This window comes from Trachypithecus francoisi, unplaced genomic scaffold, assembly GCF_009764315.1.
Source record: "Trachypithecus francoisi isolate TF-2019V2 unplaced genomic scaffold, Tfra_2.0 Lachesis_group3, whole genome shotgun sequence".
In the NCBI taxonomy this organism is placed as follows: Eukaryota; Metazoa; Chordata; class Mammalia; order Primates; family Cercopithecidae; genus Trachypithecus; species Trachypithecus francoisi.
In genome coordinates, this window is record NW_022681468.1 from 105,120,857 (window position 1) to 105,143,891 (window position 23,035).

At 41.4% G+C, this 23,035-nt stretch overlaps 1 protein-coding gene, 1 long non-coding RNA gene and 1 other non-coding gene across 6 annotated transcripts in view; 2 read left to right on the forward strand and 1 right to left on the reverse strand.

Moving 5' to 3' along the window:
* Positions 1-8,370: 8,370 nt before the first annotated feature.
* On the forward strand, positions 8,371-16,288 carry LOC117070266. Of its 3 annotated transcripts, XR_004431850.1 has the most exons (5): positions 8,371-8,678; positions 13,385-13,540; positions 15,794-15,850; positions 15,968-16,003; positions 16,112-16,288. It is a non-coding gene; the product is annotated as an uncharacterized LOC117070266 (long non-coding RNA). The 3 variants fall into 3 exon arrangements; XR_004431848.1 differs by having other exon boundaries at positions 15,968-16,288; XR_004431849.1 differs by lacking the exon at positions 15,794-15,850 and having other exon boundaries at positions 15,968-16,288.
* Positions 15,009-15,135, forward strand: LOC117071891. Its single transcript, XR_004432617.1, has one exon.
* Positions 16,289-17,413: 1,125 nt separating the features above from the next.
* FSD2 (fibronectin type III and SPRY domain containing 2) overlaps positions 17,414-23,035 on the reverse strand; it is a 63,794-nt gene continuing 58,172 nt past the window's right edge. For both annotated transcript variants that reach the window (XM_033189141.1, XM_033189140.1), the window contains exons 12-13: positions 20,727-20,903; positions 17,414-18,362 (exon numbers count right to left, since the gene is read on the reverse strand). In XM_033189141.1, coding sequence (XP_033045032.1) covers positions 18,110-18,362; positions 20,727-20,903 — 430 coding nt within the window. In that variant the 3' untranslated portion in view covers positions 17,414-18,109. The remainder of the gene's footprint in view (positions 18,363-20,726; positions 20,904-23,035) is intronic.

A 23,035-nucleotide genomic window follows, 5' to 3' on the forward strand; every position in this document is an offset into this window, starting at 1 on the left:
TATGAATAGAAAATGAAGAATGTCTTTGATAGGCTACTAGACTGGACATGGCTGAGGAAAGAATCTCTGATTCTATAATACATCAATAGAAACATTTTTTTTGAGATGGAGTCTCACTTCATCGCCTGGGCTGGAGTGCAGTGGGGCGTGATCTCAGCTCACTGCAACCTCCACCTCCCAGGTTCAAGCAATTCTCCTGCCTCAGCTTCCCGAGTAGCTGGGACTACAGGTGCATGACGCCATGCCCGGCTAATTTTTTGTATTTTTAGTAGAGATGGGGTTTCACCATGTTGCCCAGGCTGGGACTACAGGCATACACCACCACGCCAGGTTAATTTTTTGTATTTTAGTACAGACGGGATTTCACCATGTTGCCCAGACTGGTCTTGAACTCCTGAGCTCAGGCAATCCACCTGCCTTGGCCTCTCAAAGTGCTGGGATTACAGGCGTAAGCCACCACGTCCAGCCAATAGGAACCTTTCAAACTGGCAATAAAAGAGAACAAAGACAAAACAAACAAACAAACAAACAAAACAAAACAAAACAAAACAAACCTAAGAGACTATCCAAAACTTATGGAACAACTACAGAAGATATAACATCTACATATTATGAATACCAGAAGGAGAAAAAAGAAAGGAATAGAAGAAATTATTAATATTGTTTGAAAGAATAACGACTTGAGAGTTTCCTCAAATTAATGTCAGACACCAAACTACAGATCCAGGAAGCTCAGAGAACACTAAGCAGATAAATATAAAAAACAAAAACAGAAAACTGCAACCAGGCCTATAATTTTCAAACTACCAAAAATCAAAGATAAAGAAAAAATCCTGAAAGAAACTAGAGGGGTCCGGGCACAGTGGCTCATGTCTGTAATCCCAGCACTTTGGGAGGCCAAGACGGGTGGATCATCTGAGGTCAGGAGCTCGAGACTAGCCTGGCCAACATGGTAAAACCCCATCTCTACTAAAAATGCAAAAAATTAGCCAGGCATGGTGGCATGCACCGCAATCCAAAATACTTGGGAGGCTGAAGCAGGAGAATCACTTGAACCTGGGAGGTGGAGGTTGCAGTGAGCCAAGACCGCACCACTGCCCTCTAGCCTGGGCAACAGAGTGAGATTCCGTCTCAAAAAAAAAAAAAAAAAAAAAAAAGAAACCAGAGAAACATCTTAACTACAGAAGAGGAGCAAAGTTAAGAATTACAACCGACTTCTCCTCAGAAACCATGTAAGCAAGAAGAAAGCAGAGTAAAATATTTAAAGTATTTAGAGAAAAAAACTCCATCAATCTAAAATTCTGTAGGCTGTGAAACTATCCTTTAAAAGTCAAGGAGAAATATAGATTTTCTCAGAAAAACAAATATTGAGGGAATTTGTTGCCAGTAGAATCCCAAAAAATATTAAAAGAATTCTTTAGAAGTCGGGTGTGGTGGCTCACGCCTGTAATCCCAACATTTTGGGAGGCCAAATGGGGCACATTACCATAGGTCAAGAATTCAAGACCGGCCTGGCCAACATGGTGAAACCCCGTCTCTACTAGAAATACAAAAAAATTAGCCAGGTGTGGTGGTGCATGCCTGTAATCCCAGGTACTCGGGAGGCTGAGGCAGGAGAATTGCTTGAACCTAGGAGACAGAGGTTCCAGTAAGCTGAAATCGCACCGTACCACTGCACTCCAGCCTGGGTGACAGAGAGAGACTCCATCTCAAAAAAAGAAAAGAAAAGAATTATTTAGAGAGAAGGAAAATAACACAGGTCAGAATCTCGGATCCACATAAAGAAAGAGCACCAAAGAAGTAGTAAGTGAAAGTAAAATAGAAACTTTTTCTTATTTTTAATTGATCTAACAGATTTGTGCAAAATAATATTAACAAATATATTTGCTTATGTGTGCTTATACGTGTATGGTTATGTATGCTTACATATTGTAAGTGATACAAATGACAGCAATGATACAAAGATGGGAAGGAAGAACTAGGATTATTTAATTATTATAAGGAACACTGTTCAAGAAATGGTGTAGTGTTATTTGAAATTGGGCTTGGATTAGCTGTAAATGTACATTGCAAACTCTAGGGTGACATCTTAAAAAAAAAGTATAAGTGATATGGTCACAAATGAATAAAAATGGAATTACATACAAGGCTCAATTAAAGCCACAAAAGGGGCCAGACATGGTGGTTCACACTCATAATCCCAGTACTTTGGGAGGCCAAGGCAGGTGGATCATCCGAGCTCAGGAGTTTGAGACCAGCCTGGCCAACATGATGAAACCCTGTCTCCACTAAACATACAAAAATTAGCCGGGCATCATGACGTGTGCCTGTAGTCCCAACTAGTTGGGAGGCTGAGGCAGGAGAATCGCTTGAACACAGGAGGTGGAGACTGCAGTGAGCCGAGATTGGGCCACTGCACTCCAGCCTGGGAGACAGAGCAAGACTGTGTATCAAAAATAAAATAAAATAAAATAAAAATTTATCAGGGATAAAGAGAAGTATTATGTAATGATTAAGAAGTTATTTCTCCAAAAAGACGTAACAATCCTTAAAGTGTGTGTGCCTAGCCTAGCAACACAATATCAAAATATGCGAGGTAAAAACCGATAGAACTACAAAGAAAAACAGATGACTCCATTGTCATAGTTGGAGATTTCAACATATCGCTATCAGAAATAGACAGATCCAGCACGAAGAAAATCAGTAAAGACACAGTTGAACTCAACAACACCATCAGTCAACTGAATAATATTGACATCTGTAAACAACTTCATTTAACAACAGCAAAATACACATTTTTCTTAAGCTCATAGGGAACATTCACCAGGAGAGACTACATTTTGGGCCATAAAATACACTTTAACCCACTTGGGAGAATAGAAATTATACAATGTCTCCTCTCAGACAACAATGGAATTTAACTAGAAATCAATAATAGAAAAATAACTTAGAAATCCCAAAATATTTGGAGATTAAATATACTTCTAATTTACATGTGAGCCAAAGAAGAAATTTCAAGAGAAATTTTGAAATACTTTGAATTAAATGAAAGTGAAAATACAATCAAAATTTGTGGGAAGCAGTTAAAACAGTGATTAGAGGGAAATTAACACCATTGAATGCACATATTAGAAAAAATGAAAGATCTAAAATCAATTTTAGCTTCCACTTTAGGAAAACAGAAAAAGAAGAGTTAATTAAATACAAAGTAAGTAGAAGAAAATAAATAATAAAAATTAGAGCAGAAATCAATTAAATTTAAAATAGAAAATAGAGAAAACTCATTGAAATCAAAAAGCTTGTTCTTGAAAAAGAGCAATAAAAGCAAAACACTTCTAGTAATCTAACTACAAAAAAATTGAGAAGGCATAAATTACTAATATTAAAAATGAAAGAGGGGAACATCACTACAGATCCCATGAAGATTAAAAGGGTGATAAAAACTCTGTCCAAAAACAAAAACAAGAAAAAAAACTCTACGCTCATAAATTTGATAACCTAAATGAAATGGACCAATTTCTTAAAGACACAATCTGGCAAAACTTACACAAGAAGAAACAATCTGAATAGGCCTATACCTATTTTTAAAATGGGATCAATAATTGGTAACTTTCTGAAACAGAAAGTACTAGATCCAGATGGTCTAACTGATGAATTCCATGAAACATTTAAGGAAGAAAGTATGCAAATTATCTACACTCTCTTTCAAAAGATAGAAGTAGAGAGAATCTTTCCTAACTTTTTTTTTTGAGACGGGGTCTCGCCTTGTCACCCAGGCTGGAGTGCAGTGGCGTGATCTCTGCTCACTGCAAGCTCCGCCTCCCAAGTTCACGCCATTCTCCTGCCTCTGCCTCCTGAGTAGCTGGGACTACAGGCGTCCACCACCACGCCCGGCTAATTTTTTTTGTATTTTTCATAGACATGGGGTTTCACCGTGTCAGCCAGGATGGTCTCGATCTCCTGACCTTGTGATCCGCCTGCCTCGGCCTCCCAAAGTGCTGGGATTACAGGCGTGAGCCACTGCGCCCGGCTTTTTTTTTTTTTTCTTTTTTTTTTTTTTGAGATGGATGTTCGCTCTTGTCACCCAGGTTGGAGTGCAATGGCGCCGTCTCAGCTCACTGCGACCTCCATCTCCTGGGATCAAGCAATTCTCCTGCCTCAGCCTCCCAAGTAGCTGGGATGACAGGCATGCACCATTGTGCCTGGCTTTCCTAACTAATTCTATGTAGACAACATCACCCTCATACCAATATCAGACAAAGAAAAGAAAATGACAGACCAATATCTCTCATAAACATAGATGCGAAATCTTCAGTAAAACATTAGCAAATTTAGTCCAACAATGAAGAAAAAGAATTATACACTTTTACTATATTAGTCTGTTTTCACACTGCTGATAAAGACATATTTGAGACTGGGAAGGAAAAGAGGGTTAATTGGACTTACAGTTCCATATGGCTGGGGAGGCCTCAGAACCATGGCGGGAGGCAAAAGGCACTGCTTACATGGCAGCAGCAAGAGAAAAATGAGGAAGATGCAAAAGCAGAAACCCCTGATAAAGCCATCAGATCTCATGAGAGTTATTCACTACCAGGAGAACAGTATGGGGGAACCACCATGATTCAAATTATCTCCCACCGGGTCCCTCCCACAACACGTGGAAATTATGGGAGTACAATTCAAGAAGAGATTTGGGTGAGGACACAGAGCCAAACCACATCAATCACCAAGTGGGATTTACCCCAGGTATGGAAGGCTAGTTCAACACTCAAAAATCAATTAAGGTAACCCATCACGGCCGGGTGTGGTGGCTCAAGCCTGTAATCCCAGCACTTTGGGAGGCCGAGACGGGCGGATCACGAGGTCAGGAGATCGAGACCATCCTGGCTAACACGGTGAAACCCCGTCTCTACTAAAAAATACAAAAAAACTAGCCGGGCGAGGTGGCGGGCGCCTGTAGTCCCAGCTACTTGGGAGGCTGAGGCAGGAGAATGGCCTAAACCCGGGAGGCGGAGCTTGCAGTGAGCTGAGATCTGGCCACTGCACTCCAGCCTGGGAGACAGAGCGAGACTCCGTCTCAAAAAACAAACAAACAAACAAAAAAAATGTAACCCATCAACAAGCTAAAGAAGAAAAATCCCATAATCATAACTATAGATGCAGAAAAAGTATTTCACAAAATCCAAAACCCACTTGTGATTAATGACTTTAAAACACTATATAAATAATCGTAATTGATCCCACAAAATGTAGAAAAGTTGAATAGTCCAATTATCATAGAGAGTAGATTACATTGTTTAAAACACACCATATAATACTATATAATAATTTCATAACTGAGTTCTGCATCCTTCAAAGAGCAGTTCATTCTAAAGTTACTTAAATTATTTCAGACCATAGACAAATACGAAATAAAAATAAATTTAAGAAATCTAGTATAACTTTAAGCCTCAACAGCTGATTAATATAGTACAAAAACCTCCTACATACCAATATTACTCATTCTAAATAAACATTCCAAATAAATAATGAAACCTAATAGTGTGTCAAAATAATAATACACTTTGACCAAATAGAGTTATTTGGAAAGATCCTATTAGTATAATATTAATATTTTGTAGGCACTACATCAAATTTTTATTAATTTGCAATAGACTAATATCTTTAGAATACTAAAATTTCCCATCCTGAAACATGAAATACCCATTTACTTAAGTCTTTAATATTTTTCAATGATATTTCATATTTTCCCATAAGTCTCATACATCTTTTGTTCAGTGTACTCATAGGTACTTCATTTGGCCCCTTTGGGTGGGTTCCCTTTTTTCTATTTTATTACTGGTATATACAAAAAATGTAAGTTATGACTTTAATCTATTTAGCCACCTTGCTGCACCATCTAGTAGGTTGTCCTTACATCCTATTTTCTAGAAAGAAAATTACATTTTCTGAAAATACTATTTTCATTTCTTCCTTTCCTAATGTTTTTGCCTTTTGCTTGTTTTACTGTATTGGCTAGAAAATCCAGCACCATGTTGAACATTAGCAGTAAAAGTGAGTATTCTCATTTTCCCTAACAGTAATGGGAATGCTTCTGTTGTATTATTTAGTATGATGGTTACCATAGATTTCTGATAAGTGTCCTTTATCAAGTTGCTATTCATTCCCCATTTGCTTAAAGATTTTTCTCTTAAGTCAAAGTAGCTATTGAATTTTTCAAAAAATAATGTTATTGAGATAATCATGTGGCTTTAAACCTCTCAACTATTAATACAATGATTATAGTAACAGATTTCCTAATGTTAAATCATTTCTGAGATACGCCTTTTCTTGTTCCCGATAGAACTTTATTTTAGAGCTTTGTATCTACGTTGAGTTTGGCATGTAGTTTTCTCTTCTCGTGTTTTTTATCAGTCTTGGTATTACGGGGATACTAATGCCATCAAATGAGTTGAAGAACCTTCTCTCCCCACTCAACTCCTTGCCATGCTATAATACAATTTCCAGGACAAGGAAAAAAAAAAAAAAAAAAAGGAGAAGTGAATATGATGTAGCCCCAGGGCAGCATTCCAGGCAGAGGAGACAGGATGGGCAGAGACACTACGGTGAAAACAGCACGTTACGCTCAGATCATAGGATTTAAGACTTCTTAAACTGGAGTAAGAAATGCAAAGCAGGCTTGGCCCAAACTGGTAAATGAATCTTCAAAGCACAACTAAGTTGCTGAAACACGTTGATTTGCTCCTAATTTTATATAAAGAAAAGGCTCCAAACTCTTCAGCATGCAATGAAGGTCTTTCCCGCTTTAACCTAATTTATTTTACAGTTCAACCCGTGCTTCCTTGTCTGTGATGTTTCTTTCGCCCAGAATGTTGTCTCTGACAGTCTATGATGGCACATTCAAGTCTTACCCACCATGTTTTATTTATTTATTTATTTATTTAGAGACGAAGTCTCGCTCTGTTGTTCAGGCTAAAGTGCAATGGCGTGATCTCGGCTCACTGCAGCCTCCCAGGTTCAAGCGATTCTCTTGCCTCAGCCTCCCAAGTAGCTGGGACTACAGGCACCTGTTGCCATGCCCGGCTAATTTTTGTATTTTTAGTAGAGGCAAGGCCTCGCCATGTTGGCCAGGCTGGTCTCAAACTCCTGACCTCAACTGATCCGCCCACCTCAGCCTCCCAAAGTACTGGGACTACAGGCGTGAGCCACCACGCCCGGCCCCTACCCATCTTTTAAAAGGATACCCCGAATGTCTATGAACACTCAGATAAAACTGAACTAAGTTTGAATCCACTTGTACTACATTTATTTATCAACTCTTCGTTTGTTTACTTCTTAAGAACTTTGATAGCTGTACTGGGTTGGTTAGTGTCACCCCCAAAATTCATGTCCTTCCTGGAACCTCGAAATGTGATCTTATTTGGAAAGGGTGTCATTGCAGATGTGATAAATCATGATCAGGTCATACTGGAGTAAGGTGAGCCTTTTACCTAATAGGACTGGTTTCCTTATAAAAGACACAGAGACAGAGACACACAGGGAGTACACCATTTGATAAAAGAGGAAGAGAATGGATTAATGCAGCTACAAGCCAAAGAACACCAATGATTGCTGGCTCCCACCAGAAGCTAGGAATAGGCAGGAAGGATTCTATCCAGAGCCTCAGAAGAAGCAAGGCCCCACTGACATCTTGATTTCTGACTTCCAGACTCCAGAAAACGAGAAAATATATCTGTTGTTTTAAGCTATCCAGTGTGTGGTACTTTGTTATGGCGGCTTCAGAAAACTAATATAACGGCAATTTCATCTTCCTAGCCCCAAGAGTACCATGTGGATATTAGAGTACAGGATTGTTATGTAGGCTGTCAAATTCCTTCCAAAGAATGGTTGGGCTTCCAGCAGTGGCCAAGAATCGCCAGATGCTTATGAGCGCCTGCTGCGAGATGCTTGTACAGTGAATGCTCAAGAAAGTGGTGGCCATCATAACCGCAAGCAATGATGCTACATAAATAGTAGGAAACCAAATACAACAAGGGGCAGCGGGAGCAAAGAGAGAAACAACGGCCGCTGAGGAAGGAAGCCTCAATTCCCCGGAGGACATCCGCGGGCGGAGGACATGTGAATCTGCAAGCCGTTCTCCCAGACCCCGCTGAGCGACTCCCGGCGCTCTCTCCACTCCCTGCCGCCCTCGGACCCAGCAACAACCGGATCCTGTGCATGCCTTCCCCTGGTCTAAAGCGACTCTCCTCCTGGTTAACGTCAACCAGCCGAGCGATCGATTCTGAGCCTGCGCGAAGCTCCTCGGGCGCATTCAGTTATAGCCCGCTGGTGCGTGGGGCGGGACTTCCTCTCACGCCCAGGAAACTAGAAGGGCTTTTCCGCCGGAAGGAGAGTGGATTTACTAGGAAGGTGGGACATTGGAGGAGTAGTACCGTGGAGTTAAGTCCGGTTTCTGGCCACCCAGCGGAGCTGGTGACAACAGCGTCCTGGTAGGCAGGCAGGCGTATCAGGTTTCAGAGGATGCAGCAGGGAATGGGGGTAGAGGTGAGGGGTCGTTGCATCTGTCGCGGTGTGTATCTTTTGGGGGTTCAGCGCCACCAGCAATCTGGGCCTCATTCATTGCGCTTACGTTTCTCCACCTCATTTGAAGAACGAGCTTGGTAGCCGACGGAGCTGAGGTAAGTATAAATGCGGAAAGGAGAAATATGCACTCACCAGACAAAGTTTGCAGTTTTCACATAGGTGGTGCTATCCTGTGTCCCATAAGGGCCTGCGCGAACCCAAACCTTCTGAATCGGTGACGCCTGTTGGAGGCAGCAGCACCTGTTGCATTAATTTTAGAACACACACACAGAGTTGGTAATTCTTAAGCTTCCTGAATCTGCTGGCAGTCGTTTGGTGTCAGAAGTGAGTAAAGCCATCTTGGTCATCTCCCTCCTTTTAGCTTATACTGAAGCGTGATGAGGGGAGATAGGCCGAAAGTTATACAACTTGTTAATAACAGAGCCGAGAGTGAAAGCGCGATTTCTTCATTTTCAGCCCGGAATTATTTGTTCTACACCATACTTTTTCTTTGCATTGCTAGACAATTGGTCTTTTTTTACGAAGTGGATGGGGAGTTGCAAGGAGGAGTGAAGAGGGTGAATGTACGTCTACATACAGTATAAATCCATGAAAGGCTAAATCAGCGTTAGAACTGTGTCAGTCATCTACATCTTTCATACTTTATAGATGGAGATGAGTCTGTCACGTCGCTTCTGTCATTTCACTTTTAGCAATAGATGTATAGTAACAATATGTGAAGAAGGAACTTTCATTACCTGTTACACACATTTACACAGAGCGGCCTAGGGTTCACTGAACACGCTATGTGCTCACCCTAGAAAACTGATTCTGTAGCGTGCACTGCAGTCAACCCTCAGCTATTTTAAGTAATCTTACATTTGGTGCTTGTGTGGCTTAAGTGTCTTGTGCATTATTGCACTCATCTCTCTCATGTTATTGAAATGGAAATGTGTTGTAGGAAAGTGGCAAGCCTGTGAAGAAAATAAGTGAGCCTGAGGCCCAGAAAACCATACATTAGCAAATAGTGAAAAACTGTTCACTTCACATAGGGGGTGTCTTAAGTACTGGGGAACTCATTCAACCAGATGTTCATTGTGGGGAAGCCATGAATAGCCTCTCTCTCCTGGGTTCAAGCGATTTTCCTGCCTCACTCTCCTGAGTAGCTGGGATTACAGGTGTGTGCCACCATGCCCGGCTGATTTTTGCATTTTTGGTAGATACGGGGGTCCCTCCATATTGGCCAGGCTGGTCTCGAACTCCTGACCTCAGGTGATCTTCCCACCTTGGCCTCCTAAAGTGCTGGGATTACAGGTGTGAGCCACCGTGCCCGGCTCCTATATAAACAGTTTTCAAACTTGTTGGTCTCAAGAGCCACTAAACAGTTATTGAGGACTCCAAAGAGCTTTTGTTCATATGAAAATAGTTTTGACTTCACTAACCCCGAGAAGGGTTTTCAGAAACCCCCACAGAGACCGACTTTTAAGATATTTCAGGCCGGGCGCGGTGGCTCAAACCTGTAATCCCAGCACTTTGGGAGGCCGAGACGGGCGGATCACGAGGCAGGAGATCGAGACCATCCTGGCTAACACTGTGAAACCCCGTCTCTACTAAAAAATACAAAAAAAAAAAAAAACTAGCCGGGCGAGGTGGCGGGCGCCTGTAGTCCCAGCTACTCGGGAGGCTGAGGCAGGAGAATGGCGTAAACCCGGGAGGCGGAGCTTGCAGTGAGCTGAGATCCGGCCACTGCTCTCCAGCCCGGCGACAGAGCGAGACTCCGTCTCAAAAAAAAAAAAAAAAAAAGGCGGGCGCGGTGGCTCAAGCCTGTAATCCCAGCACTTTGGGAGGCCGAGACGGGCGGATCACGAGGTCAGGAGATCGAGACCATCCTGGCTAACACAGTGAAACCCCGTCTCTACTGAAAAATACAAAAAATTAGCCGGGCGAGGTGGCGGGCGTCTGTAGTCCCAGCTACTCGGGAGGCTGAGGCAGGAGAATGGCGTAAACCCGGGAGGCGGAGCTTGCAGTGAGCTGAGATCCGGCCACTGCACTCCAGCCCGGGCGACAGAGCAAGACTCCGTCTCAAAAAAAAAAAAAAAAAAAAAAAAAAAAAAAAAAAAAAAAAAAGATATTTCAAAGAAATTTTAGATTATGTAGAGGAATGATTGCTGTTGTGATTGTGACATGAGCAGAAGTATCACCTTAAAAATGCAACAACAAGCACAGTAGCTTGTATTTCCAGTAGCTGTATAATTCCAGGCACAGAGAACACAAACAGTTGTCCATTTTTAATTCTTTTGTTGTTTTTTTGAGACAAGACCTCACTGTCATCCAGGCTGGAGTGCAGTGATGCGATCACAGCTCACTGGCAGCCTTGACCTCCTGAGCTCAAGAGCTCCTCCACCTCAGCCTCCTGAGTAGCTAGGGCCACAAGTGTGTGCTACCACCCTGGCTAATTAAAAAATATATATATTTTGTAGAGACAGGGTCTCTGTGTGTTGCTCAGACTGGTCTCAAACTCCTGAGCTCAAGCCATCCTCCCACCTTGACCTCCTGAAGTGTTGGAATTACAGGCATCAGCCACTGCGCCTGGCCTGTAATATTTTTCTATGCTTGGAAAGTTTATTATTAATCAGCTAGGATACTTCTCTACAAAAATACACATATATAACTTGAGATTTAAAATTTTCTCAGCCAGATGTGGTGGTTCACACCTGTAATCTCATCACTTTGGGAGGACGAGGTGGATGGATCGCTTGCGCTCAGGAGTTTGAGACCAGCCTGGGCAACAGGGCAAAACCCCGTCTCTACAAAACCGCACTCAGCCATTTTGTATTCTTTTTATCCCATTACTTTTTTTTTTTTTTTTTTTAATGGTTTCAGACAGTGGTTCAGACCAGCTGCTAGAGAATCAAGGGCTAAGAAGAAAAGACTACCAATTTAGTAGATTTGGACATGGACAAGCCACAGGCAGTTTTTCTTCTCACTCTCTTGGCCAGTTATCTCTTGCTTAACTTCCCCTGCCAGTAGCCAGTAGCATGTGACAGCCTCTATATTCCATCTCCCTTTTCTCCCTCTTCCAGAACTTAGATGAGTTTTCGATGGATAACTGTACAGAAACATACCCACTACTGAGTTTATAATAAATAGGTAGCCGGGCACGGTGGCTCAAGCCTGTAATCCCAGCACTTTGGGAGGCTGAGACGGGCGGATCACGAGGTCAGGAGATCAAGACCATCCTGGCTAACACGGTGAAACCCTGTCTCTACTAAAAAATACAAAAAACTAGCTGGGCGAGGTGGCGGGTGCCTGTAGTTCCAGCTACTCGGGAGGCTGAGTCAGGAGAATGGCGTAAACCCGGGAGGCGGAGCTTGCAGTGAGCTGAGATCCGGCCATTGCACTCCAGCCTGGGCCACAGAGCAAGACTCCGTCTCAAAAAAAAAAAAAAAAAAATAGGTAAATGCTGTTTAAAATACCTTATGTAGAAATCCTTGGTAGTTAGTTATATGTGGTTATTTTTGGGAAGCTGGCTTGAGGTTCTTTGAAGGGCTAGGAACATGTATTTCTTTCTTTTGCATGTACCTATATGTGTGTGCGTCAAAGTTATTTGTTCACTGGTGCTCTACACATTCAGAGAAACATTTCCAATAATGAACTATAGAATGATCCCTTTATTTCTGATTTAAAATAATGGAGCATAGGATCCCACTGTTTGAAAATTCTAGCCATCGATCACTTTATAAGAAAAGGATGAAATTTCAGTAACAAGGGGTTTGTTTATCTGATTTCCACCCTACAGATTAATATATAAATTTGGCCAAAGTTGTTTGGGGGAGAGGGGCTGTTGTTAGGTACTAACTATAATACTTTGTTGCTTTGTATCACTTTTAAAATTGACTTTTAAAGATACTTGACATTTGAAAAGGAATCACCTTTGATCTTTCTAAATCCCTAATTTGACATTAATTTTATAGCATATGATTTATTCCATAAAGTCTTAGATCCTGAAACTAGCAGAAAGCCAAATACTCATGTTGTGCTATAAATATAGGATTGACAGTTAAGCTTCCTCAGTAGTCACGGGGGCAGCTTTCACTCACCAGCCTCCAGGGCATATGAACCAAATTTATGATTCAGTACATTTAAAATATACATGTTGAAGATCTTTGGGCTCTCATAAGGATAGTCTAACTATAATAAATATTAAATGTGTCAAAGGTCTCTTGCAATGATGGGAAGAGCATTCTAAACCACATACATCTTTCCCATCCCCAGATCATTCTGTGCCCCCTCCCACTCTTCCTAGATTAGAAGTCACCATGGAGCACTGTTAGTAATGGGACTGTGTATCAGATCTTTAAGATGTACTGGGACAGAAGAAAGGTTGATATTTTGGGGTTTTTTTTTTTTTTAGACGGAGTTTTCACACTTGTTGCCCAGGCTGGAATGCAATGGCGGCCATCTCGGCTCACTACAATCTCCGCCTCCCTGGTTCAAGCGATTCTCCTGCCTCAGCTTCCTGAGTAGCTGGGATCATATGCGCCCACCACCATGCCCGGCTAATTACTGTATTTTTAGTAGAGACGAGATTTCATCATGTTGGCTAGGCTGGTCTTGAACTCTTGACCTCAGGTGATCTGCCCGTCTTGGCCCCCCAAAGTGTTGGGATTACAGGCATGAGCCACTGTGCCTGGCAGGTTCGTATTTTAATGTTTCCTTCTACTCCCCAAGCACATACAAATTTGAAAGCTGCTTTGCTTTCTAATAAAGAGACTTTTCCTTTGATTTGGAAGATAATTTGATGTCTCTTTTCTCTTTGCAGGTATATGAGCTCCCTGAAAGCGCAAAGCAGTTATTTCCATCTTCAGATCATTCAGAGATTATGAAGGCACAAACCCTGCCTTCAATTTGCTTATAGTCAAGTGGAGCAGACACAAGTCAATGATTGCAGTATAGCTACTTAAGTAATCTAAAAGAGGTGAGTATGGCACTTAACCTCTCCTGGGATGGGGAGGAATAAGGCAGTGTTTTCAAGAGGCTATACAGGCATTAGGTAGACAAGGAAGGGGAGGTCCATTCTGGGTGCCTAGGACTCTGTGGCTGGTTTATAAATTGTAAATGGTACAAAAAACAGTGTTGAGTATCTTTTACCTTTCTCCAGAGTACTGTTCTTACTTTTGGATAGTGCTTCTTGTTTTTTCCTTCCCTCTCCCTGGCCCTATCACCTTTAAATTAAATGAATGTTTAATTTTTTTTTTTTTTTTTTGAGACGGAGTCTCGCTCTGTCGCCCAGGCTGGAGTGCAGTGGCCGGATCTCAGCTCACTGCAAGCTCCGCCTCCCGGGTTCCCGCCGTTCTCCTGCCTCAGCCTCCCGAGTAGCTGGGACCACAGGCGCCGCCACCACGCCCGGCTAATTTTTTGTATTTTTAGTAGAGACGGGGTTTCACCGTGTTAGCCAAGATGGTCTCGATCTCCTGACCTCTTGATCCTCCCGCCTCGGCCTCCCAAAGTGCTGGGATTACAGGCTTGAGCCACTGCGCCCGGCCATGAATGTTTAATTTAAACATTCATTTAGTAGGAAGGAAGTAGGAGGGTAAGAATCTTTCTGGGTGGCAGAATAATAGATGAGTCTACAAAGAGCAATGTATATACTCAGTAAAGCCATCTCTAAAACTGTGTTTCTGCATTGTTATAGTGCACAGTTGGGAAATCTCAGTTTTGTTGGTTGTGTATTTTCCCAGTGAATGGATTATATTCCTTTCTGCAATCCAGTCTGTTTGAATTTAAGGGCATCTCTTAAATTCCTTTCAAGCAAGAGACCTAACATTTAGACTTAGGAATGAGAGTAGGAGAGACAGCAAGATTAGAATCCAAGTTCATACTACCAAAACATTTTTATTGGCTATGTCTGAGTGACTACATGTTGTTTGAATCAGCTGGAGGCTAATTTGTAATGTTTCAAATAAATGATAGTTTAATTCCTCCAGGATTTGAGTAAGGTGAAAATAGAGCTAAAAACCATGATTCTGTCACATTCTGGCAAAATGAAAAAGCAATCAATTTGGGCTTTTTTTTTTTTTTCTGGAACTGGTGATAGCAGAAAACAAACAATGAAATAGTCAGACATGATATACTTGACAAGAACTACCACCTGTTCAGTAGCAACTGTAAAATAAGTACTAACTTAGGGGCAGTTGTTGTGCCCAGGTCATAGTCCTACTCCTTCCAGGGGACTTCCGGATGACAGAAAAGATGCTGACCCGCTGGGGTCTTCTTTCCAAATAACAAACACTTCTCTTGCATTTAGATTAATTAACCATTGGTTACAGTGAAACAAGCATATGTACAGTTAATCTCCTATAGCTGGAAGTTATAAATGATCTTTATTTGAGTATCTTGACATGGTAAAGGAGAGTGTTTTAAAAGCTGGATTTGGTTCTGTTCTTCTGGAGACTAAGAAAATAGAGTCCTTGAAATCAAGCTGACTCTGCTTTTAGCCTCCTAAATGAAAAGGTAGATAGAACAGGTCTTGTTTGCAAAATAAACTCAAGGCCTACTTATCTACCAACAGCAAGTATACGCTTTCCATTGTCTTTCTATAGAAAATAGGAATAGTACATTTATAGATGAGAAAACTGGAGAAAGACATAGTGAACATGTGAGAATCTTGTTCTACTAATTCATAGGAGGGTGACTAGAAATTGGAGAAGTTGTCTTGGTAAGTTGAGGAGAGGACTTTTCTTATAGTGCAGTGTGGTAGCTGAACCTGCTTGCATCAAGACCAATATAGTCTTATTTACAGAATGCCACATCACAGTGAATTGTGCTGTGGACAGCTTCCAGTGTATGAGTTGTGGAAGATGATGATTTTAACAGATTTTGGAGGATGAGAAGTATTAAGAAAAAGGCCCCACTGCCCATGCATTTGCTCTGCTTTTTACTTTTGACCAAGTATACACTTCAGAAATATCTTAGTGGATTGTATACAAATGATTGTGTGTCATTTGAACCAGCAGGAAGTAATTTATTAAACACACTTTTCTAAATAAAAGTCGTTTAATTTTATCAGAAACCAGTGTCATTTTAGTTTGCAAGTCTCAAACCAACTTTCCAATTCTGACTTATAAGCGTGCCTTAAATTCTTAATACTGCACTCTGTGTTACTAAACCCATGTTAGTTTACACCAAGATTCTGTGATGGTTTTACATATTCTTTTTCCCCTTTGTTAAGGTGGGGAGGCCACAGCTTATGTGAATTGACTTTCTCAGGAGTTATAAAGTGATACAGGTAAAGCTAAGAAAAGGACAGATTTTGATATCTTTTGTTTTAACTGTCCAATGTTAGGGATTGTGGCTACAGTGGTCTAATTTTTAAAAACTCTTTTTTTGCTTTGTTTTTTAACAGACTTATCAGCATGTTGCAGGTGAACATGGCCTTGAGGTAAATCCTGTCCCTTGTTGAATACAGTTTCAGTAGATTGTTTATAGTAGTTTAAGGAATTGGAATTTTTTTACAAAAACACAAAAGTTTTGTTTGGTTCTGTTCTAGATGTTTTTCTTCTAAATAAATGAGAAAGATGTTTCAACAAAGGCTCTTTATGCTGAATAATTGTGATGCTTGAAGTTGCTAATCTGCTTTAAGTGGATTTGTCTGACATTTGGTGTAAATGTCAGACAATTCTAGACAGTTTTTTCTTGGTCAAATAAAAATTTAATTAAAACTTTACAGGTGTCGAGTTTTTAATCCATTTATCCGTGTTCATATTAACATGTGTAGTATTCCATAAAGCCTATTAGAACCCTGAATTCAAACTTGCCTTCTCTGTGATATCCTGTTTCTTACTTGGTAGTTTCTATTTCAGTAGCTGAGAACATTTTTTAATATACATATATGTATCTTTTGTTTGTTTATAACTGGAACCATTTCTGTGCTTACATCTGCTGTCCCTTGTTTCAGAGTAGACAGTCCAGCTTGGCAGGCTAGGTATGTGTGTGTATAATGAGTTATTAAATTGTCAGTGTGAATTGTTAATTCAGGAATCTGAGCTGCCATTTATACCAGTAGCCAGAGTTTAGTAGAAGATGAGAGTCTTTCAGTTTGTCAGGCTTTGCATGTGCTGGAAAACATCAGAGGTTTTTTTGTTTGTTTTTGAGACAGAGTTGCGCTCTTGTTGCCAAGGCTGGAGTGCAATGGCACAATCTCGGCTCACTGCAGCCTCTACCCCCCGGGTTCAAGCAATTATCTTACCTCAGCCTCCTGAGTAGCTGGGATTACAGGCACCCACCACCACGCCTGGCTAATTTTTTGTATTTTTAGTAGAGACAGGGTTTCACCAGAAAACATCAAAGTGGCCTTTTTTTTAAACACAAAACCTTAAATGATGAGATTAGGGCATATCTGGGTTTAGAGGCATCCGTGGGATGTGATACTGAATTGTAATTGCTTCACGAATGGAATTATTATGCAGCTTCACTCACAAGCTTTGAAAATGCTATGTGTGCAGAGCTTAAGTGGCAACTGGAAACTTGAACGGGAGAACCAGGAATGTAGCTGATGGAGTTGGGCATTGAGCTCACAGAATGGCCTGGGGGCAGTGAGGCAGGATGCCTGAAAGCTGCCTAGCTAGAGATCAGTCTTCCTTCCCGTGCTCAGCTTTGCCCTCTGGTGGGCTGTTAATTTCTTTTAAAAAATTGTTGTGCATTTGCTAATATGCCACAGATGCCCTTCTGTTCTTTCACGCTGCCTCCATTCTAGGTTTTTTCCCATTTCTTGGCCATAGGTCCTTTGCTATAGTTTTGAAAGAGCCTTGCCATCCTTCACATGGAGAGCAGTGAGAGGCCAAAGAGCAGCGGCTGAAGAAGATACTCATTTATTCAACAAATACTTGGTAACAGCTGTTATGTGTTAGCCCTTGGGACTCTAGCAATTAACAAAACAGGCACTGTCCCTGCCTTCGTGGAACTGGGCATTATAGAGCTAATTTCAAAATTAGAGAGTGGTGCATACTGTGTAGGAGTGGAACAGGGTGTTATAAAGAGTACATAGTGGAAGGGACCTCACCATAATGCTGCTCACTATTGGGAAAATGAGGGTAGAAGACGTTGAGAAGGGCACACAGCTTCCCTAGTTTTCTACAGACAGCCTCTTGCCTTCTCAAGTGTATTCTTGGCTGACTCATGAAATGCATGAGTGTACTGGGGTTGCTGGAGCCATTAAGACTACCCTCCTTGTCTTCCAAGCTCTCTAGGTCTTGGAAACTCATATTTTGCATATACACAACTACAGTTTGACAACTTTAAAGGCTTTTGAGTTCATTTAGTCTGAGCCTTTATTTTACAGCTGGGCCTGGTAATGACTATCTTAGCAGCACACAGGACTAGATCCAGGTTGGGTGAAATGAGCGCCAGCACACCATTCCGCCAGATAATAACATCAGCCATAAATTGTGCTGGGCACATGGTGCTTAAATGCCAGGTTCAGCCAGCTAAGGCGTGAGTGGCTGCGAGAGGGGTAGGCATGGAAGACAGGAAACGACATCAGAATGTTCTAATAGAAAGTGACATGTTTTGGCATTGAAATGCCATTATGTACCTTTAGACACCCAGGGTTTTCCAAAGAAAAACAGGGATGCACAAATTCGTGAAGCTGACAACTAAATGTGTATAGATGCTGAGAAAGGTCCACATTGAAAAATGACAACTTTGAATTTTCATAGTCTAATAGAATGCCGATCTTCTTTGGAGGAACTGTTATTCTTATATCTGGAGTTGTTCTGTTGTGCAGAAATTCATACTTATGCCTGAAAATTAAATTTGACATAAAGTTTCAGTAATTCTATAGATTTACTATTTATAGAACATTTCATATTAATTTTATTGATAGTCCTATGATTTTGCTATTTTCTAGTATTAAATGACTAGCAAAGTGACAAGCTATTTCTAAAACTATATTCTCTAAACTATCTCTTTTCTAAAATTTGTCCTAAGAAATATTTTCTTTTTTTTTTTAGACGGAGTCTTACTCTGTCACCCAGGCTGGAGTGCAGTGGCGCTATCTCGGCTCACTGCAACCTCCACCTCCTGGGTTCAAGCAATTCTCCTGCCTTAGCCCCCTGAGTAACTGGTATTACAGGCATGTACCACCAAGCCCAGCTAATTTTTGTATTTTTAGTAGAGACCAGGGTTTCACTGTTGCCCAGGCTGGTCTCGAACTTCTGAGCTCAGGCAGTCGCTCACCTTGGCCTCCCAAAGTGCTGGGATTACAGGTGTGAGCGTCTGCTCCTGGCCAAAACATTTTTCAAACATCATTTTTTCTCTAGTAACCTCTTAACCTAAGAAATTTACCTATAGCATCCTGAACTCTCTTGCATCTAAACTAGCATAGGAATAGAACATGTTTTTAAAATTTGGATTAGACATTTGAAACAGGGAACCTTGTGATTTTCCATGTGATAAAATGGGCCTCTTGGCATAATCTCTTCTCTGCACAGTTACTCCAATTCTTAAACTTTCAAATTGAGGGGGGAGCCAGTGGGCTTGTTACCAATCAATATTATATCACTATCCGTGCTCTGCATCCTGTGTACTTTGAAAAATGGCAGAAGCCAAAACCTGTCACAGGAATTTCCTAACCCTGCTACCTACAGATACTTGAAAAGCTCTTTGTGTCAACAGGCTAGTCTAGGCTGCTGGGATGAACACTTGGAATACAATCTAAATGTGTCAGAGGAAGCCAGCCTGTCTCTAGCCCATTTCACCTTATTTTAACTAAGCAGCTGCTAGAAGCTATATGAGTCCTTTCCTGTACTTTCTCTCACACCACCAATGGAGTCTAATACTATGAGCCAAAAATGCAAGTCTGCTAGGAGACCTTATCCTAGGATACCTTACCTTCATTCTCCATTTGTGACGTGGGTGCGTGCACACACACACCTACACATCCCTATATCTGTAAGAAACTGGCTTGGCTCTAGCACTTGGCCTGTAGCTTTTGCCCTTCCTTTGTCTTCCATCCCTCTTCTATTCTGTCTTCTTACTCCCCTTATTCCTCCCCCTACACACAGACTTCTAAGCTTTCTTTATGCTCCCTTAGTTTTACTCTGCCCCTTGTTCTTGCCTTTCTAAAGAAGAGACTTTGATCTTTAGCCTTACTTCAGGCAGAATCCCCAAATAAAGTATCTGCCTTAGTGTATAGTAATTCTTGCATTCCCCAAACTGGGTCTGAAGTTTAGTAGATTTCATTAGTGTCCTCATCTATTATCGGGGGAAGTTGGTCTTCCCACTTATGCTTGGGCATGACACATAATGTGTAAATAACCATGATAGAGGATCATGGGCAGAGAACATTGGATGAACATTAATAGGATTCATCAAACCAAGGAGGGTCAGAGGCCCCATTTTACAAGGTGTGATGGGAAAGCAGTGTGGGGTCTTGTTTTTCAGTTTTTGAGGTGAAGGAAGGTTGTAACCATGGCCTTCTAAGTCTGAAAGTTTATTCATTGACCTGGGCTGCATGAGACTTTTTTCCTTACTATATGGAACTTATCCATGTGTAAAGACAGAGTGCCCAGCAGCAGGAGCAAACCAGAATTAGCCATAACTACTAAGCCTCTTGCCCACATTCACTTAAAAAGATGGAACTGGGGCTTCAAAGCAAACTGTATTGGCTTAATACTAAAGGTGAACAGAAATGAAAAAATCAATCACTTAAGTGGTTAGGAATGAACTCTTTGGAGCCAGACTGCTTGAGTTTGAATCCAAGTTCCAAATCCATGTCTTTTGCATTATCTAATTGCTGTGAGGTGTGGTCTTTTTATTTTTATTCTTTTATTTTTGTTTTTGTTTTTGTTTTAGAGAAGGGGTCTTGCTATGTTGCCCAAGCTGGCCTTGAAGTCCAGGGCTCAAACGATCCTCCCACCTCACTCTCCTGAGTAACTGAGTACTTGGCACACAATTCTCCATAAATTTTAGCTATTTTTAGCTCAGAGAAAAGCTGCTCTTTCTCCTCTTACTTGGACTTTAGGGAAAGTGACTGGCAGCAACTCCTGAAATGTCTTAGAATATTTGTAAAACATAACGTATGTCTTAATTATTGCTAGTAAAAAGGTCTTGCTGTAATCTTTCAAAAACAAATTTTAATTAGGAGTATCCAGATTTTACTTTACCTTAATGATGCAAATGTGTGCCTCATGCACCAGGAGAGGCAGTTTGCTCCCAGATCCTCCTGTTTAGTGACATCTTCAAAGGCCACACCAACTGTATAGTCCAAATGCTCATCCACCTCCACCTCCCAGTAATGGTGCCCTCGGACTGGAATTAGATTTCCCATGACAGCAACACACCTGGTTTCAGAAAGTGGAAGCATGTGTGATCTGGGGTGCCCCAAACCTGGCTGTGCAGGTCAGTGAAGCCAGCTGCTGGGATCAGTCGGTGGTCTACGAATGTGATGGTAGGTGCTTCTGGACACTTAACTTGTAAAGCACCCTTAGCTCTCAAAGCTCAGTGGGCTGATCCTGAAGATTAAAGAAGATTATGATACTGCTTGGTAATGGGAGAGGAGGAGGCACTAAACCAACAGAACAAGTTTTGTTTGCTCTTTAAAATTGTTGGGACTTTTATAGAAAAAGGTTTGGTTCACTTGTTCATAAAAAAAGAAAAGGGTTGGAAATATACAACACAGCACAGTTAAGTGAACCATAAGCTTCAGGTTCACCACCATTGCTTACTGTACTAAATGAACATGGAAGGCCTTTGAGGTAGCTATCATGTTAGGGATGACTCCTGGAGGAAGACAATAATTCAGAGGCCAACCCAAGAAGAACAAGATAGCAGATTCCTCACAGATCATTAAAATCTACCTCCAAGGTTGCACTGGGAACAATTATACTGACAAAGGTTAGAGTAATGTTTTGTTCTACGTCAGCAAAGTATCAACACAGGAAGGTTTTCAGTGAAAATCAAATTATATTGGTATCTCCAAAGTGAATGTTCTACCTTCTTCAGGAGACTCCTACATTAACCAAAATATATATAGCCCTCAACATCCCGAGAAAGATTTGTTCAGTTTAAAATTTTCTCTCTACTCTCAAAACCCCAAGTTCTTACTGCCCAAGCAAAGCTTTGGGAAGGAGGTTGCATGTTGGTTAACTTCTGCCTCGGTTACCTCACCTATAAAATGAGGCCATCTCTGCTTCAAGCTCCGGACTCACATTTCCACCTGTTGCTTCAAATTCAGAATGTCCCAAATGGAAAGTCATATTCCCACCCCTCTTATCTACCAAAGTTTGGGGTGTAGTGGGGAGGGGTACATACTTCTCACATCTCCATTTTGGTTAATATAGTCATTATCTACCTGATAACCCCTTGGCAGAAAACTAAGATGGGAATAATGTAGTGGCTACAAGCTTACCTTCTAGTTTGATTCCTGCTTCAACCCTTAATGGCATTATACTCTTGGGCAAGTTAGTTCTCTGTGTTTTAATTAGTTTTCTCATCCATCAACTGGGACTGATAATAGTACAGACCTCACAGGGCTGTTGGGATGATTGCATGAGATGAAGTACATTTAGCACTTGGTAAGCACTTTATAAATATGGCAATATGATAGTCCCCGACTTATCTCCCTGTCGCCCTTTAAACAGGTGACCAGCTAGCCTTGTTGATTTTATGTGCTCAACAGCTGTTGACTCCACTGGCTCCTCTCACGTACCCTACTGCATAGTTAAGCCCTCCATAGTCTCCTCTCTGGTCTCTTTGTTTCCCATCTGCCTTTGCCTTTCCCTTTCCCTCTCCCTCCCCAGCTCATGTTCTACCATGCACTGTAATCTTTCTGAAATGTAATCTGATCTTGTTCCCCTGCTTTAACTCATCCAATAATTCTCACCACATAGAGGATAAAATCCAAACTTTTATTGTGTATGGACTGGACTTTCTCTGACTTTCCTGCCTCATCTTCCACCTCTTCCCATCGTGGACCCTATATTGCAGACATACCAAATTCCTCATATTTCTCCAAACATGATCTTTTTGGCTTCTTTCATATGTACATGTACAAAGCAACTATCTGCCTTGTTGGCCTAGAGAACTCCTATTTATCCTTCATGCTTTTGTCCTTCCAAGTCTTTGTCCTTGGGGGTCCTACAATGCTTTGTCTATAAATCTACCTTACCTTTAATGTGTGTGCCTTTTGCATGCACGTCTCCTCCACTTGAGATCTGAGTCTTAGGTGGGCGAGGACTGTATCTTCATCTCTTTATCCCCCAGGACAGCACAATGTTTCACAGGGCAACAGCTACATTGGCAACTGGATATTAAAATGGGACTGTCTAACTCAGCTTGGCTGGATCCCCAAAAGCCAAGAACCAAACGATGAGTGTAAAGAACTCCTGTATTTCATGGTGAGATGTTAGAAATAGACCCCCTAGGCAGAAGTTTAGAAGGAGAGAGCCAAAAACTGGGTTCATAGCTTTTCAGT